General features: G+C 44.7%; 1 protein-coding gene across 4 annotated transcripts in view; it reads right to left on the reverse strand.

The window, feature by feature from the left end:
* Window positions 1-15,184, reverse strand: part of Usp40 (ubiquitin specific peptidase 40) — an 84,175-nt gene extending 68,991 nt beyond the window's left edge. For all 4 annotated transcript variants that reach the window (XM_029565961.1, XM_017799389.2, XM_017799388.2 and 1 more), the window contains exons 1-7: window positions 15,109-15,184; window positions 13,916-14,133; window positions 10,917-10,984; window positions 9,188-9,301; window positions 4,647-4,811; window positions 3,525-3,671; window positions 354-497 (exon numbers count right to left, since the gene is read on the reverse strand). In XM_029565961.1, coding sequence (XP_029421821.1) covers window positions 354-497; window positions 3,525-3,671; window positions 4,647-4,811; window positions 9,188-9,301; window positions 10,917-10,984; window positions 13,916-14,114 — 837 coding nt within the window. In that variant the 5' untranslated portion in view covers window positions 14,115-14,133; window positions 15,109-15,184. The remainder of the gene's footprint in view (window positions 1-353; window positions 498-3,524; window positions 3,672-4,646; window positions 4,812-9,187; window positions 9,302-10,916; window positions 10,985-13,915; window positions 14,134-15,108) is intronic.
* Between the last annotated feature and the right edge of the window lie 2,951 nt (window positions 15,185-18,135).

The raw sequence follows: 18,135 nt of genomic DNA on the forward strand, positions 1-18,135 counted from the left end.
GGGAGGGAGGGAGGGAGGGGAGAGAAAGTCAAAAGGGCTATAAATACTTGAGAAGTCCTTGAGGCAGTCTGGACTACTCCCTCCTCCTTGAAGACATGGACTGTGGCCACGTCCGAAGACACTTTGGATTGTCATAGTCAAGTAGGGGTGCTGTGGTCACCCAGTCATGGAGGTCATGGATGCTGATACCCACCCTACAACGCAGGGGACAGTCACCATGACTAAAGAATTATTGAACATCAAAGGCTAACAAGGTGGAGAGATTCTACTATAAACCAACTGAAAATGAAGGCCATAAAAGAGAGAATTGTGGGAGGGTAGCAGAAAGAATTTGAAAATAGCGTAATTCAAACCTGTTCACAAAAAGGCTTGAGGTTGATCTGGAGAGGGAACGTGTAACAGCTGGTTTCCTTATAGCGTTCACATTTCACAAAATCAAAATTAAATCTTAGTAATGAAACAGTAAGAAAGGGAGGCAGCTTACGCAACTTGGCAGACTGTAAAAAGAAAAAATTGACAAAGTTTCAAAAATGTAGTTACATGAAAGGATACATGCTACCTATGACACAGCAACACATACACTCTTAAATCGTATAACCTTACCATGAATTCACTTTATGGGATTGATGATGGCACTCATTTACATTTACAACAAAGTGTTTATAAGGTAGTTTTATGTTTTTAGGATTGCTATCCAAAATTACTGTTTGATGACTATGTCATACCTGGGCACACCCTCTGTCACTGCTTATCTCTTGCCCAGCCCTTGGCATTTCACTCAGCTCCTAGGTCTCCAGTTTACATAGCAAACACACAGCTCTTATCAGTGAAGAACTGGAACTCTGAAGGATTGGAAAATTTTACATGTATATGTATTTTTTTTTTTTTTCTGGAGAGATGATCCATAGCTGTCATAGACTCAAAAAGGACTGTGACTCCCCAGAGCTTGTGATCTACCAGCTAGAGTTTTATTTGTTGTTGCAAAGTTCAAAAGCAGACATCTTATTGCTGTTTTAATTCTAAACGAAACACTAATTAAGATGCTTTTTAAGAGTCATCACTTGTCCACAATCCTCCTGCACTGGTGGCCTGAAGGGAGAAACAATCCCACAAATTCTATGGGTTAAAAAAAAAAATGGGCCGGGCGAGGTGGCACACACACTTTTAATCCCAGAACTTGGGAGGCAGAGGCAAGTGGATCTCTGTGAGGTCAAGGCCAGCCTGGTCTACACAGTGAGTTCCAGGACAGCTGGAGCTACAGGGAGACCCTGTCTCAAAAAGAAACCCCCAGCACCCCCCCCCCAAAAAAGGAAAAGCCTAGGCATGGTGTTGTATACTTATAATCACAGCTGGTATCCTTATGGATTCGGGAGGATGAAGCAGGAAGAACATGAATTTGAGGATGATCTGGGCTACACAGTAACAGAAACAAAAGAGAATAAAATAGGCATTATAACACGGCGTATCTCCAAACATGCCTGAATGATATGCCGAAAAAAACAAAGCAACTCAACTATAAAACAACTAAGCGAAAAGCACCACAGTGCTCACAGGTAGAGAAGGAGACGAGAGGAAGGCCAGAGGGGGTGGTGAATGGCTCATCCGGTCCAGCGGAGTGGGAAACAGCATTTGTGTTATGCGTACTAAACACACAGGTCATCTCCAGCCATCATTTTTATATTCCTGAATTCCTAGGACTTAGCAGTTTTACTGGTACTGATAATGTTTTGATGGATGTTAACCATGAAAAATACATGAAAAACAACTTCACCCTGAGTATCACGAACAGCTGTGGAAGGGTGGTGAGGGGGACATATACTTGGTTGCTATATAAGGTAAAGGAGGGAAAAGTCTCCTAAAAACCTCTTCCAAAATCTGTCTTCTGAAGAGAGCCACTGACACACGACTCCTTGAGAATATGTAGGTAAAGTGCTCTGGATCCAAAGGGCCCGGGTAGCAAAGTGGATGCCTGGATCCAAAGGGCTCAGGTAGCCAAGCAGACGCCCCCCAACACCCGAACTGAACAAAATGTGGGGCCAACGCCAGCAATGCTGGGTACTGACACGCCAAAGCCCGGCCTCTCGGGGGAGCTGGAACACGCAGTGCGCAGTGCAGGCTAACGGCGCCCGTGAGGGTCCGTTAAGATGCAGCTGCCCGGCACGTTCTTGTTGAAGTCTCTATGCCTTCTGTAGTCTAGAGTGATGAACATTTACACGAATGGAATGGCGGTGGTGAGTTAACCTGAACACCATCAGAGTCCACATGGGTTCACATGCTTTACTTTTCTTTCTTAGCTCATACTGAAAAGGAAATGCACTTTAAAAAAAAGTTTCTTATTGAGCTTTTGTATATCTCATACAACAGTTCTTAATCAAATTTAAACCGCTTTTCCCATACATGGCCCCTACCCCTTGGCCAAACCTCACGCATTCCACTATCCATGTTAAGTCAGGCATTTGCACCCAGATGGTCTTCCGTATAAATTCATCCACTGGAGTGTAGTCAGCCTATTCAGAGACTGTAAATTCGGCCTACTGTCCCTCACCCAGCAGTAATCAGTCTTTAACAGTTCCCAGATAGGGCTGGCTGCCACCTACTTTCCTTGCTCCACTCTGAGCTCTTGTCTGACTGAGTTGACATGGGTCTTGTGCTCCATGCCACCACTGCCGCAAGTTCACATGTACAAGCTTCCAGTGGCCTGAAAGCCTCTGTGTCCCTATGTTCATGGACCAAGCCTGGCTCTTACAATCTTTCCACCTCCTCTTCTGCAATGGTCCCTGAGCTGTGGGAGGTCTGATATAGGAGTCATCCAGGGACACACACCCTCTGCAGTCTCCTATTCTGTGAAACCTGGCCAGTTGTGGCCTTCTGTGTACATCGCTCTGTTGTAGAAGGAAGCTTCACGAGTGAGAGCTGAGGGAGGCACCAGTGTTCTCTCTGCCCCGTTCCGCTATGTTTCATGAGTTCCACAACTGGTCACACAGAGAATACACATCTGAGAGGTGCCCAGCCACAGGTGACACGTCTAAGTAGAAGCTCTCCACCTAAGAAATCTGCTCTTTAGTCTCCTTTACGCTTTGCCTTGTCGTACAGGCAGAAATAAGGAATGTGCCATGGACGGCCGTAACTAGCAAGGTAACATCCAAGTGGGAAAAGGCACAGGTGTCGCTGGAGTGCAGGCGTGTACAGCGGGACGGGGAGGCACAGCCAGGAGCACCGTGGCAGAAATAAAAACAGAGACCAGCTCCTCCATGACAGCACTTTGCCAGGCGCAAGTTTATCCCAGGCAACTTGAGGGACACTGAGGTACAGATATGTTTATCCAGGGACAGAAGTTGCATTGTTAGGTTAATAAAGCTTAAAACATTATCTTGTTGTTGTAAAAAATTAAGACAGGTAACACCATAAACACCTTCTCCATCCTCAGCTTTACACACACTCGGGCGTATCTTCCAGACCCCACACAAGTGACCTTGGCTGGCACACATTCCTGTCTCCAAGCACAGGGAAGGAAGGCAGGTTACCTTGGCTGCTTCAACCAGCCGGTCACAGGTCCCACAGTGGTACAGGTTGTCACAGTCGAACACTTCTTCTTCTACGTACATGTTCCGGAGTGCGTCTTCCAACCCAGACACATTTTTGACGGCTACTGTCAGATCTAAGAAATCTTCCTGAAATATCAGAGTATTCTACTGAGAAAAGAGGTGATTTCACAGAGGTTTATAAACATTTACCAGCTCAACATATATTGGGAATAATCAAATATATGTTTTTAAAACACTGCACACATGAAGCCAAGTGCTGGGATTCAAGGTGTGTGCCACCATGCCAGGCAGCTACTAACTTTCCTTTTTTTAAAAAAAAATTTATTATTTTTATTTTATGAGTATGACTATATTGCCTGCATGTAGGTAGGTGTGACTGTGTCAATGCAATACCTGCAGAGGTCAGAAGAGGTCACTGGATCCCCTGGAACTGGAATTACAGATGGTCATTAGCCACCATGTGGTGCTGGGACTTGAACCCTTGCTCTGCAAGAGCAGCCAGTGCTCTTAACCACTGAGCCATCTCTCCAGCTCCCTTAATTAACTTTCTTTACAATATTCCAGCCACTATGAAATTGATTTCTTTCATGAGTGCATAGTCTCCTACTTGTAAACATGTCCCCAAACTCTTTTCCAAATATCAGAGAACTGAATAAAGATTGTTTTAAGAATGTACAGGCTGGTGAGATGACTTAGTGGGTACAGGCACTTACCACCAACCCTGACAACCTGAGTTCTATCCTCAGGATCCACATGGTGGAAAGAGAACCAACTCCTGAAGGCTGTCTTCTGACCTCTACGTAAGTGCTGTGGTACACATACACCCACACACATATGACTTACACACACAAGTGAGTACATAAATGTAGTAAGAATTTTCCTTTTTCAGACTGTGTGAAGAAATCTGGATTATGTGTACAGAGTAAAAAAAAACTGATGGGGGAAGAGGTCTAAATTTGATTATGATCTATCATATGAAATGCATAACTCACTAAAATACACGTTAAAATTGATGCACTACTTCTAGTAACATGCATTACAGATTTAACTGCATGAATTATGATTTATGAGTATTTATTACCGAAATGCTCATTTCCTCACCTGCTTCTCACTGACATTCATACACTCCTTACAAACAATCTGGTTCACAATGGTTCCATGGTACAGACGATCGATGAGGTCATGGCCAGAGGTCCCAACCAAAGAAGTTTCCAAAGCACTGAAGAGAATTCGATTCAGTTCCTGCACATCATGTTGTCTCATTTCCTACAAAGCAGGTAACATTTTTTGTTTTGGAGATGGGGTCTCAGTGTAGCAAAGGCTGGTTGTGACTTAATTTTTCTGCTTGAGCTTCTGTGTGCAGATATTATAGGCATATGCCCAGCTAAAACAGGTAGCTTTAAATGTAACTTTTGCTTCAAATTTTTAAAAACAATATCAGTTAACAAGAGCACATAAGAAACACCTTGAACAGATGATTAAGCAAAAGTAGACAAGATCAGATTAAAATATCACCACCTATTTTATTTATACCACAAAATGGAAATGTAACTAGGCAATGTGTGGTGTACACACACTTCAGCTCCCCAGCCCTGCAAAGTGTACTATCTACTATAGAGACCACACACCTGGCCAAGCCACAAAGAAGTAAATAGCAGAGAGGTTGAGACAGCATCTAAGAGCCAGTGGTGAGTATACAGGGAAAGCTCACTTAGATCACATGGCTCATGAACAGCACAGATGAGCTAGAGCTGACCACTCTCGAGTATAAACCAACAAAACAAGATTAACAGTGTCACTGAGGACAATTCCAGTGGGATTTAATCCATTAGGAGTCATTTGGCTGTGTGTCAATTACTCCTTAAAAACAGGGTTAAATGGGATGGAAGATGGGTAGAATAATTAACACTAAATATGTTTTTAAAAAGTCACATGGAAACCTACTACTCTAGAAACTTCCTAAAACAAATACATGCATATATATGAAGAATTGAAATGGGGTGACACTGCCCCACCACAGGCTATCAAGTAAAAAGCCTAGTGCCAAGAACAGGCTACCTCTTTTGGGATTGTTGGTCATTGGGGTCCCATGGATCCCCAAATTACAAACTATTGTCAGTGCTCTTGGTTACCCTCCAGAACTTGATGATAAGACCTTATTCCTAAAGACACCACATGTCTGAGTCACTGAACATGGAGAAATGAAGCTGGTACTGGCCGGGAAGCTTCATCCCTACTGGCTAGCTTTCATAGTGATGGAACGTGCTGCCAGGGCAGAAGAGTTATCATCAGTTTCATCCAGCTGTGAACACTGTGTGCTAACAATAATGACAGGCCTTGCAAGACATGCTCACTGCTGCAACAGTGGCAGGCAGGTTATAGGAGTAATCAACCACTTTCTGATTAGATTTAAGGCCCATTCCATGTGATGGAACTCAGACCTGGTACTTTTATCGGGGCCAAGAACCTAAGCTAGACAGTTACAGGTCCTTGGGGAGAACCTACTACTAGTACTCGGTGGATGGATGTAGTATCAATCTGACTCCTAAAGACTTACCTTTATACCCACTAGTACATCTCGGAACTCTCATCAAAGAAGTTTCTTTTTGCAGCAGATGACAGTTAACAAATGGTCAAGGTGCAGGGAATAGGAGATTTTGGAGTGTTTAGCCTTAAGTGAGACATCTGTTATCACATGCCTTCCCCCAAGCATCAGGGATCATTGTGGAGGGGACAGAAGGAGTGTCAGATGAGCACAAGGAAGCTGTTTTCTAGACATATTAGGGGAGCTGCACATATAAAGTCACAGTGGTTGTGACGGCCTGCACAAGACCCGTGCAAGTTCAAGCCAGAGAAAATCCCAGCATGGAGGGTGGAGGTGGGCTTGGAGTTCCATCCCTTGCTGAGGAACTACTGGAAACTGAGCTGCTGGGAGAGGGAGAGTCAGCTTTAAGAGTGTGATCCCTGGTAGGCTGACCACACTCCAGCTGATGGCCACACAGCCAAGAGCATGTAGGTAAGACAAATTGGACTTCGGTTTAAAAAAAAAGAGTGGACATCAAGTTGGGTGGGTAGGGAAGGGGAGGGTGGACCTGGGAGGAGTTGGGGAGGGCTGATGAATATGCTCAAAATACAGTGAATGAAATTTTCAGAATAAAAAGTGAGGAAGAAAAAAAGTTCACACAGAGAATGGCAGGTGAGCATGATGAAAATACACTGCGTGAGCTTCTCAACGAACTAACAAAATGAAGAAGAAAAGTGTTTACTTTTCTCGTGAGAGAGCGAGAGCGAGAGAGAGAGAGAGCACAATCTGTCCATCAAAGGCACGTACCATCACTGAGAAGGAGAAAAGAGCAGTGGCCAAGTCCCAGGAGGAGCCTTGGCCTTGTCCTGAAGGAAAACACTGCTGAGCCCTCCCCACCGACACAGAAAAGTGTGCAGACACAGGAAAGTGGCTTCTGGCTTCGGCCGTGGCTGTAACTGTTGACTGCTGAGTAAAGTCAAAAGGAGGCAGAGGAGCAATTCAGGGTACAGAGAGAGGCAGCCAGGACAATGGGAAAATAAATTTCACCTACAGACAAAGGGGATGAACCTGAAGCAGGGGTGGGACTGGTGACCTTTTCCTGACTTTTCAAATGTTACTGGGTGCAAACCTGTCCACATTACCGGCTCTGAAGGAAAACTTCAAGCAGACCCTCTCTTACCACTTCAGGTCCAGTCCTTTACTTAGGAAAAAAATGAAATAAAAAAAGTGTTTCAAGGCTGAAGAATTAGGAAGCCAGCAACTTACTGGAAGCTCAAAAAAGAAAGGGAAGTCTCCATGAACCAAAGAGTGGATTGAAATAAACACTGTTCCGTGTCCACTCAGCAGAGATCACTGGGCAGTAAGAAGGAATGACCCTTGAAAACATTATCGTAAGTGAAACGTGCTAGTTACAAATGATCACGAATTGCACAATTCTGTCCCTATGAAATGTTCGGGACAGGCAGAACTAGAGATAGAAAGTAGGTTAAAGGGTAGCCAAGGGCTGGAAGAGGGGGTGGGGAGGAAAGGGAAAGGCGTGGACCATTTCTTTCTGGGCAGTGAAAATGTTCTAACATAGTTAACTGTAGGCGGCCAACTCTGAAAACACTACAAAGCCACTGAACTGTATCTTTTAAAAAAATATTTTATTATTTTTATTTTATGTGTATGCATGTATTGCCTGCATGTATGTAAGTGCACCCATGTTGTGCAATGCCCTCAGAGGACAGAAGAGAGGAGTCATGGACAGTTGTTAGCTGCCATGTGGATGCTGGGATTCAAACCCAGGTCTTCTGCAAGAACAGCCAGTGCTCTTAACCCCTGAGCCAGCTCTTAACCCCTGAGCCATCTCTCCTGCCCCTGAACCGTACCTTTTGAAAGAGTGAATTTTGTGGCATGCAAATCTCAATGAAGTGATTGTGGTTTTAAAGGGAAGGATAAAGAAATTCATCCCAAGTGCCAGACACATACCTACACTTGTTTAGGGACTGTATTATCACCTCCTTTCAAAGTCTCCTCTACAATCCCAGAGCACAGCACCACCGGATTAAGGAGTGCTCCTGGGTAGAGGGCTACGGTTCAAAGCTTACTGGTAAAAGCAACGTGGAGTATTGCCATCACTGCCTCTTTGATTCTGTGACCGTCTCCTGTGCCTGTCTTTGCAGGAATATCCCTAGTCCATAAATAATGGAAAACCCTGAGTTGTGTGAATTCATATACTAACAGCTAGTCAGTATTGATAAGCACTCTTTTAAAAAAAAATTTTTTTTTTTGACAGGGTCTCCCTGTAGTCCCAGCTGCCTTGGAACTCACTGTGTAGACCATGCTGGCCTTGAACTCACAGAGATCCGCCTGCCTCTGCCTCCCGAGTGCTGGGATTAAAGGCATGTGCCTCGATAAGCACTCTTACTTGTTGCCAACAAGTGTTTGTTTGTGGTAGTTCACCTTCTGGGAAGTCAAGCAGAAAAGTGAAGTTAAAGACCTAGAGTAGAACAGGGAGGAAAACGAAGTGGGGTCAGGAGCATGTTATGATCAGAACTCCCAGAGTCAAACACAAAGGCAGACAGCATTGTAAAAAATCATCAGTTCAGGGGCTGGACAGACGGCTCAGCAGTTAAGAGCACTGGCTGATCTTGCAGAGAACCCGGGTTCGATTTCTAGCACTCACATGGCGGCTAACAACCTTTCACAACTCCAGTTCTAGGGGATTTGATGCTCTCTTCTGACCTCTGTAGGCAGTGCACTACACTAACACACATAAAGTAAAAATAATAAATTTCTAAAGTGTTTAAAAAAAAATCATCAGTTTATCCATTATTGGCAAAGACTAAAATGTTGCTGAACAGTTTGCTATAGAAATAGTAAATAATTTCTATGTAATATGTGTTCTTGCTCAACTAGACTATATAAAAATTATTAAGAGTATACATTTCAAAAGCCAGCTCCTGTACGCCTGCCTGTGTTCACAGTGTTCCCCTCGATACTGAGTCACAGCCAGTCATATACCCTAGATACAGTAAGTACCTAAAAACATACATGTGGCCCCAAGACAAGATTAAAGAAGTTAGGTAATAGGCTAGCCAGTTAACTCTTTCCTCCCACACTGGCAACTTCCTACCTCATCACTGCTCCACCCAAAGCTGTCAGTGAGGTCTATGGTGGATGCGGCTTCCTGGTCCAAGAGCAGGAGCTGGGCAAACAAGCGCTGCAGCTGCAAAGGTATGATCCGGACCTGGGGAGAGACAGACGTTTCCATGGAACCCGAGGAGCCGAGCCAGGCTTTCGAAAGCTGCTTATCTCCTGGTTCATTCAGCAGAAAGGGCACACGTCCCTCACTACAGAGGGAGAACAAATTAAGACACAGTTCTTCCAAAATTCTAATTCAGTCCAAAAAGTTTTAGTTATCTAGAGTTTTCTCCTTTGACAGAGTTCAGATCAGTATCAAGACTCAAATCGTCCTTAATAAACCATGCAAACGACCAGAGTTAAACTTCCCATAGTTCATTCTTTCTCTAAAGTATCTCTGATACACACACACACACACACACTATATATATATATATATTCAAGGTGAATGTAGGAATTTCCCAGGCACATACATCTCACTATGGAGTTCTGATCCTTCAAGAAGCCAGTCCACAGGGCTAGAGAGATGCTCAGAAGTTGAGAACATTGGCTGCTCTTGCAGAGAACCTGGGGTTTGGTTTCTAGCACCCTCATGGAGGCTAACAACTGTCTGTAACTCCAGTTCCAGGGGATCCAACACCATCTTCTAGCCTTTGTGGGCACTGCACACATGTGGTACACTTACATACATGCAGACAAAACATTCACAAAGTAAGCTGGTTCACATCCTGCCTCCCTTCCTGCTAGCTCCAGGCCTGAGAGCAAGGTGTCTCAGGGGCCAGTGCGCAGGCCAGACTCTAAGGAGCCAAAGGGTAGAGTAAGCATTTAGGAACGCCTGTGACAGCTCTCCACTCCCATGACATTAGAAAGCATACACTACAAAAGTATGGATCTGCAGCGGATTGGGTAGAGGAAGCCCACAAAGCTTGTTCCCTGTCTGTCTGTGAGACATGGGGCTGCAGCACAACACAGGACCATTAACAAGAGGAGAACTAAGCCTGAGTATGACAAGGCTTCATGAGTGAGAACACGCCAAGATCCACACTTTAAACATGATTTCGCTCACGTAACGTACAAAACCACACACCAATTTCCTCCCTGTGTACTTCCAGAACATCAAGTTGAAAATACTGGTCTCAAGGGTTTCTCCACACAGTACTGCAAGTAAGTGCATTAAATAAATGTTCTGGGAGGCTGGCATAGAAAATTTCTCCATACCTCCTTTACCATAGTGTAAACGCAGAGCAAGGTCTATTTAACGGAACAGCCTCATCCATCATATTTGGGAAAGTCATTCCTTTGTGGAGGAAATTTTATTGCTAACTAAGTATAAGGCAAGTCACTCTCTGACAATAAAGACAATACTTTGTAATAAATTTGTTTTCTATGAATAAGGAACTTAATTCCATCCTTAAACTCCATCTCCTAGGCTAGGAAGATGCTCAGTGGGTAAAGTGCTTGGCATCCACGAATGAGTGAGGTGGCCAGACCGATGCTGAGCAGGTGTGGCAGTCTGCCTGTACCCCAGCTCTCAGAGGCAGGGGTGAGGGAGCCCCGCTAGAGTAACAAAAACAGTACACGTGAGAGACCTTGCTTCAGTGAATATGGGAAAGCAATGGAGGACCTCAAGCTCTGGCCTCCATACATGCAGACAAACAAGCATATACACAGACATGCACACCAACACTCTAAAAGACTCTAGGAAATTATAGGGTTAGTACCTTTGCATCAGGCTTATCCTTATCTTCTAAAGAACCAAGCTCTTCTGGACCAAGAGAAAATAAAGCTTCTAAACAAAAAAAAAGTAGAGTTAGACATGAAAATTATATGATGACATCTTAGAAAATTATTTAGAAAGCCAAGAACACCAGTAAGCAATACCAGTTACAGATCCAGAGATGACAAAGGCAGGGCTTGTACCCTCATGCTACATATTTTGCATTCTTTTAACATTTTTGTGCACTGAATCTAAGAAAATGAAGTGACATACTAAGGCTTCAGTTAGGCACACCCACAGAATATACAGATATAAACAGGCAGGGCACAGTGGCACACACCTGAAATCCTAGCACCTTAAGGCAGAGGCAGGAGGAGCTCCAATTCAAGGCCATCGAGATCTACATGACAAGACCCTTCATCAAATCCCGACAGCTGAGGCTGTACCTCAATGGTACTGCTTGCCTAACGTGCAAGGACCTGGGCAAACAAAATCCTATAAACACCAGAAAAGACTGGTTTGCATCGACTCTGGCAACGGAACTCAAAAGCCAAGAGGAATCTCAGAAAACAGGACAGCGTTCCAGGTGTGTTTCCTGACGTGTGGGGCTGCTAACCAACCCTCCATGGTGGGGATCAGGCAGGACTGTCCTTACCTTGAGATTGATAACGCTCTTTGCTTTTTTGTTGTGAAAGTATCTTTTCTATGGTGAAGGTGATAAGAGATGCTGGTGATTTTACTCAGAAAAAGAAGCTGTCAGGCCCTGTACTGGTCTCCAGAACTTTTTATAGTCCAACATATAGGGTCATCACCCAACGGGTGATCTTTTGGGAAGTCCCCATCCAGACTATGGACAGAGTTCCTTCTAGAAAACTTTTGCTATGCCACAGTGAGATAAGGGATGGATGGGCGAGTCTGCCTGTTTACTGAAAAATGCTGACACCTGAGTGATCACCGTGATGACTGCTCTGTTTTGCCCTAATTGCTGGAACTGGCAAAAATAAACTGTAAACCTATAGGCTAACGCAGAAAACCATTCAAAGACTTTCTAGAATCGTCTTCCATTACCCCACTGCAATGCTCCCACAGGAGGGGAGGCCGGCCACTCACTCAGCCCTGCTCCTGCCTCCTTGTTTTCTCCATGATCTGCCTAATCCCTCATCTTCTTCCTCCTCTTATTTTTGGAAAGAGTCTCATTACCTAGCCTAGGCTGGCCTCAAACTTTCAGTCTTCCTGCTGGTGCCTCCTGAGTGCTGGCCTTACAAATGTGTGCCACTCAGCTGGCTACTCAGCATCTTCTTTGCTTTAGAGTCTCATGTGGCCTCGAACTCCTGATCCTCCAGCCCTTCCTCCACCTCCCAAGTGCTCTGAATCTCTTCTTAAGCTTATATTCTACCTTACATTGCCATTTAACCTCAACCATATTAAAATCTGGAAAAATTTTATCCCTTTGAGGAAACTTATTGAGGCTGAAAATTTCCCAAGAAGGAAACTTCTGATAGCACTGGGAGACAACTTTATGAAGACAGAGGCAAGGATGAGAGGTGCCACTCTAAGCTCAGTTGGTCCAATCCATTTGAGTGGCCCATTAGAAGGGAACAACAATAATGATTTCAAAATCTGGGGAGAAGGGAATCTTTCTAAGCCTAGGGCAACAGAAGGGCACTGCAAAGATCTGATAAAACTGGCTGATGCTGGGAAGGGGAACTTGGTACTCAAGTACAGGATGAACCAGACTGTCCACAGAATACAGAGATCTTGTGGAAATGATGGAGCCGCAAAGTCATGCTACATTGGGTCCTCAATAGGGGCCGTGCACAGCCAAGCAAGGTTCCTGCTGGAATCAAAGGAACAGACATTAAGGCCCCAGTGAAGGAAGCTGCTGTGCTGAGCTGGAATGGGACAAATACATTGTTTCTAGAGAAGTATTCTTCACCTTCCCAATCACCCCCCCTTTAACACAGCCAATCTAGGCGGGTTATTATTTTAGATAATCTCTTATCTAAAATCCTTGGGTCTTCGGAATTCATAATTTCCAAATTTTAGAAAGATGTATTGGAACATCACTTTTCATTTCCAGCAGGGTCAGACAGTATCCATTAGCCGTAGTGACTGTCTGAATAGTTGCCCTTGAGAGATAACTAACACTCTAGGAGCTTTTCCAGGTCAGGTTCTGAGGCCAAAGACAGCTCAGGTCAGATCAGATCAGGGTCAGAGTATTCTGATGTCAGAATGCACATCAACTTCGGATGCTTAGAAGTATTCTTCACCTTCCCAATCACCCCCCTTTAACACAGCCAATCTAGGCGGGTTATTATTTTAGATAATCTCTTATCTAAAATCCTTGGGTCTTCGGAATTCATAATTTCCAAATTTTAGAAAGATGTATTGGAACATCACTTTTCATTTCCAGCAGGGTCAGACAGTATCCATTAGCCGTAGTGACTGTCTGAATAGTTGCCCTTGAGAGATAACTAACACTCTAGGAGCTTTTCCAGGTCAGGTTCTGAGGCCAAAGACAGCTCAGGTCAGATCAGATCAGGGTCAGAGTATTCTGATGTCAGAATGCACATCAACTTCGGATGCTTATAAACAAGGTGATGCCTCTTCTCACTTCAGCAGTCAAGATATAATTGTTTGGTAATGCTGACTTAAGTGTTTGCTACTTTGGGGAACGTTTTAAGCCCCAAACTACAAATAATAGCAATAACAAACTCTGGTAGCTATGACAGAATTGTCTTTATGTGGTATTTTAAACTATGAGAGTTAGAAAAGAGATATACTGCCTTATTTTTTAATTGATGGAAACATGCAGAATATGATTAAAAATTTAAGGTTCACAATTCTCTGCAGAAAACCATCAATGCAAGTCTTACATTTGCAATGATAAATACATATTGTGGAATATACCTTTAAGATGCATTGTCTCTGTGATTTGTATAATTAATTATATATAAAGTCCATGGCACGTATTATCATTCAAGCGCATGTAACATGGCATACCTCTGAATTCAGGAGTAAAATGAAGCGTCTGAAGAAGCGAATTGAGGTAACACGTCCCACCCTGGTTTCTGATTCCACTTAAATTGGTAAATTCTCTGGGAGCAGGTGGCTCCAAAGCTTTAGTCTTTAATTTCTTCCCCTTTCCGTACTGATTTTCTGACACACTGGAATAATCCTCTTCAAAGAGGTTCCCAAACATCGTGGAACTAAATACTATCCTTTAAAGAAAATGACAGGTCACATAAATGCTTTTATTCTTAAAATGAATTTCCCCAAATGTTCCTTGTATTTGGGAGCAGTTGTTTTGCGAAATGGTTCTTTTGATATACACAGTAGTTTGTGTTTTGGGGAGACAAGATCTGATCTCTCTCATCCTTACAGGGATCCTAACTAACTTTGTGTCCCCTTGGCCAACTTCTCTAAAGAAATATTCACTTATATGTAAAATGTTTTGTAGGGCAATTCAGCCAGTCAGGTGACACGACAGAAGGCAAGTACTTAATATAAAGGGCTTTCCCCACACAAATATTAACTGTTCTTTAGGAAAGGAGAAAGCCCACTTCCATCAGCAAACCTAATCTGCTGGGGAGGCAAGGCCAAACCCTAGATTCTGAGACGGTAACAGAGGCCTTGGGACCATCCACCATTTGCTGAAATCTCCGCTTCTCATATCCTTTGGCACACGGTGCCAAAATATACCATTGCAATGAATTAAATTCCTCCCATTAATCTTGATGGCAGTTTGTGAACTTTGGACCCAAACTAGGGAGCCAAGTGGGGGAGAGGGGAAGTTCCCTAGGGAAGAAAGACTCGGGCCACTAAAAGGGTAGAACCCAAGGTCCTCCCAACACACATCCACGGATGCAGCCGGAGTCCTGGGGACCCGAGGGGTGTGCGGTCCGCGGGGTCAGTGAGGGTGTGCTGAGTTGTGTCTAGGGTGGGCAGCGTCACTCGAAGATAAAACAAGACGCTGAGGCAGCTTCCCAGGGACAGGAGGTGCCGGGCTGCACTTCTTCCCGGTCCAGGACTCCGAGGAAGTAGCACACAGCCCGGACTCCGCACCACGCTGCACCGTGGCCCGGGCCTTCCCGCGGCCCCCGGAGACCCGCATCCCCGCCGGCCGCAGAGGCTCGTGCCTCCCCTTCGCTACTCGCACCCGCCCTGCGCCCGGCCCCGGCCCGGGCCCCACTTACGGCCTGAACCCCAGACCCCCACGCCGGACACAGCCGAGCCTGCGCCGCAACGCTCGCGAGGGCGGGTCTCTGGAAAGTGATTTTCTTTTTGGTGTGCGAACTACATTTCCCAGGGTGCTTCGCGGCAGCGTCAGGCCGTCCCGCGCAGACTTATAGGTAATGTAGTTCTAGGGTCCGCGAAGTGGTGGGTAGGGCGGCGAGGCCTTTTCAGTCTGGCTATGTGAACAGCAGCGTTTCATAGGAGAGAACAAAGATCAGTCTTGTATTTTCTGACCACATAAAGGCTTCTTCTCTTTGTAATAAAGTAGAAAAGCTCCCCTCAAAAAAAAAAAAAAAGAAAAAAGAGTTGAGGTTTACACCTGCAGAATTGAAGGCTGAAGCTTTGGAGTCGCCTGCTCTTGGCACCTTCACCAAATTAGGCGGAATAAATACATATTTACACACTTCCTGGTATTGGGTGTACAAAGGCACCTTAGAGACACTTTTCCCCAAGTATATCTAGGGTACCTGTGAAAGATGTTCTACGTTCCCGTGAACCTTACACCACCTTCAATATTCATATCCTCTCCACCAGCTGTGAGTAGTATCTATGTATATAGTGAAAGAAAAGTTCCCCAGAAGAACTCCTGCACCTTGGACTGAACTTCCTGCAAGGCTGACCAACTGATTATCACTCCAGAAATTGTGGAGAGTTTGGAATGTTGCACGTCCAGAGCCTAATTACCATTTATCTTGGGCCATCTTTAGCCCCCTAAACAGCCACTCCTTGCCCACCTCTGTTTCTGATCTAACATCCTGTGACTAACAGATAAAAAATCACCAGCTGTAAGTAGTATCTATGTATATAGTGAAAGAAAAGTTCCCCAGAAGAACTCCTGAACCTTGGACTGAACTTCCTGCAAGGCTGACCAACTGATTATCACTATCACTCCGGAGACTGTGGAGAGTTTGGAACGTTGCAGGTCCAGAGTCTAATTAACCATTTATCTCAGGTCTTCTTTAGCCCAGAACAGCCACACCTTACTTCTGTTTCTGATCTAACATCCTGTGACTAACAGATAAAAACCTTTAGAATGTATTAACTCAGCAGACCACCACGTCTCACCAATCCAAAAGCTAAGAATGTCATCAGATAACGTCTGAGGCCTATAGTAAGACCCCCCTCACTTTGCTATGACCCGCCTACTGAATGTATCCGCCAATGTATTTGAAAAGTGTCTTGATTTGTAACTTTTCTTTGTTCTGTTACTATAAAAATATAAGACAGCTGTTACCACACTGGAACATGGAATTTGGAGTAACCTGAATCTGTGTTCCCGGGCCACAGTCACTCATATTTGGCTCCAGAATAAACTATCTCTTATCACCTTTGAGGTGAGAGTTATGCTTTTGTGTCGACAATATCTATATAACCATGAAAAAAAAATGATATTTTTCCGCTGAGCACTTCAAGTGGGCTATCTTCATGGCCCAGGTGCACCCAGACATGAAGGAGGAAAACGAAATAATTTTGATTTCGGCTTAGAGTTTGAGAGCTTGAGAACAGGAGTGAGGTTGGAGAAAGACGCAGAGGAGGGGGGGAGGGAAAGTGAATGTATTTGGAACATTTAGGGGAGACTGGTGTGACTGGAAGGTTCAGGAAGCTTGGGGAGTAAAGAACTGGGCGAGGGGGTAGGATGGGCTATGGTTAGCCTGAGAGAGGCTCCTTTAGTTGCTATAGCTTTGTGATATAGCTTGAAAGCGGGTATGCAATGCCTCCAGCTTTGTGGCTTTGCTTTGACTAATTAGAGTTTTCTGTGGCTCTTTATATACTTTAGGAGTTTTAAAAAATATTTCTATTGATTCAAGATTTTCATACAATGTACTTGATCATATTCAGACCCCCTCTACCCTCATCTCGCTACCCCCCAAGTTCCTGTCCTTTATTATTGTCTTAATAAAAAATGCCTATCGAGTCTAATCTGTATTTCTTAAATGCTCTTGGGTGTGGGTCTGGCCCTTGGAGTCTGGTCAACCTACCAGGTGTCAGTCAAACCCCAGCTCTCCCTTTTGTTATGGAAAAATCAAAGACCAGTAGCCAAAGTCAGGTGGGAGAGGGAGTTTAATTTTACACTAGTGGGCTGCTCCAGGGCCTTTCCCATTTGGGGGACTTTATATTCATATGCAAGCAAAAGGCAAAACAACACATAGGTGACAATTAAGTAAAAAGGGACACGTGATAATTAAGCAAGGTCATATATGGCAGCAAAGGTTGTAGGGATGTGAAAACTTTGAAAAAGAAAGACTTCCATCCTGGGCAACCACTGGGAGGGCAGGATGGGGAGATGCCGGCTCACCTCCCCCATACCTGTCTCTTAAGAGCTTTCCCTGCTCCAAAGTTCTTAATTACCATGACATTGCAGAAGCTTTCCATTTCCATAATACTTTCTGTGCTGGATAGCTTTAGTGTCAACTTGACACACCTGGGTAGAGGGAGCCTCAACTGGGGAATTTCCTCCATAGGACTGGCCTGTGGCCATGTCTGTGGGGCATCTTCTTGATGAGTGATGTGGGAGGGCCCAGCCTACTGTGGGTGGTGCAATCCCTGGGCAGGTGGGCCTGTGTTGCATCAGAAAGCAGGCTGAGCAGGGGCCAGGGAGCAAGTCAGTAAGCAGCTTTCCTCCCCCATTCCTCTCTCCACTTTCTGACTGCAGGTGCAATGTGACTAGATCCTTGGAGCTCCTGCAGCCATGACTCCCCTGCTGTGATGGAAGTTGCTTTTGCCAGGTATTGTAGGACCCTGAGACCCTCTTCATTCACCCGCTACCCCCCAATCCCTCCAGACCCCAACTAATTGCTCTTTTAGCTTCTGTAAAATGCTTGGCAGCTGCTTTAGACATGCCTAGACATGCCCTGACCCCCGCCTGCTATCCCCCCCCTTCCAGGAAACTATAGATTAAGCAAGCCCGGGCATGAAAACTGCCCTATAACGTAAAAAAATGGAGACTCCTGGCCCCACAGATAACAGTCAGCACATTCCACAGCCCT

Source organism: Nannospalax galili, unplaced genomic scaffold (assembly GCF_000622305.1).
Source record: "Nannospalax galili isolate Female #2095 unplaced genomic scaffold, S.galili_v1.0 scaffold1138, whole genome shotgun sequence".
In the NCBI taxonomy this organism is placed as follows: domain Eukaryota; kingdom Metazoa; phylum Chordata; class Mammalia; order Rodentia; family Spalacidae; genus Nannospalax; species Nannospalax galili.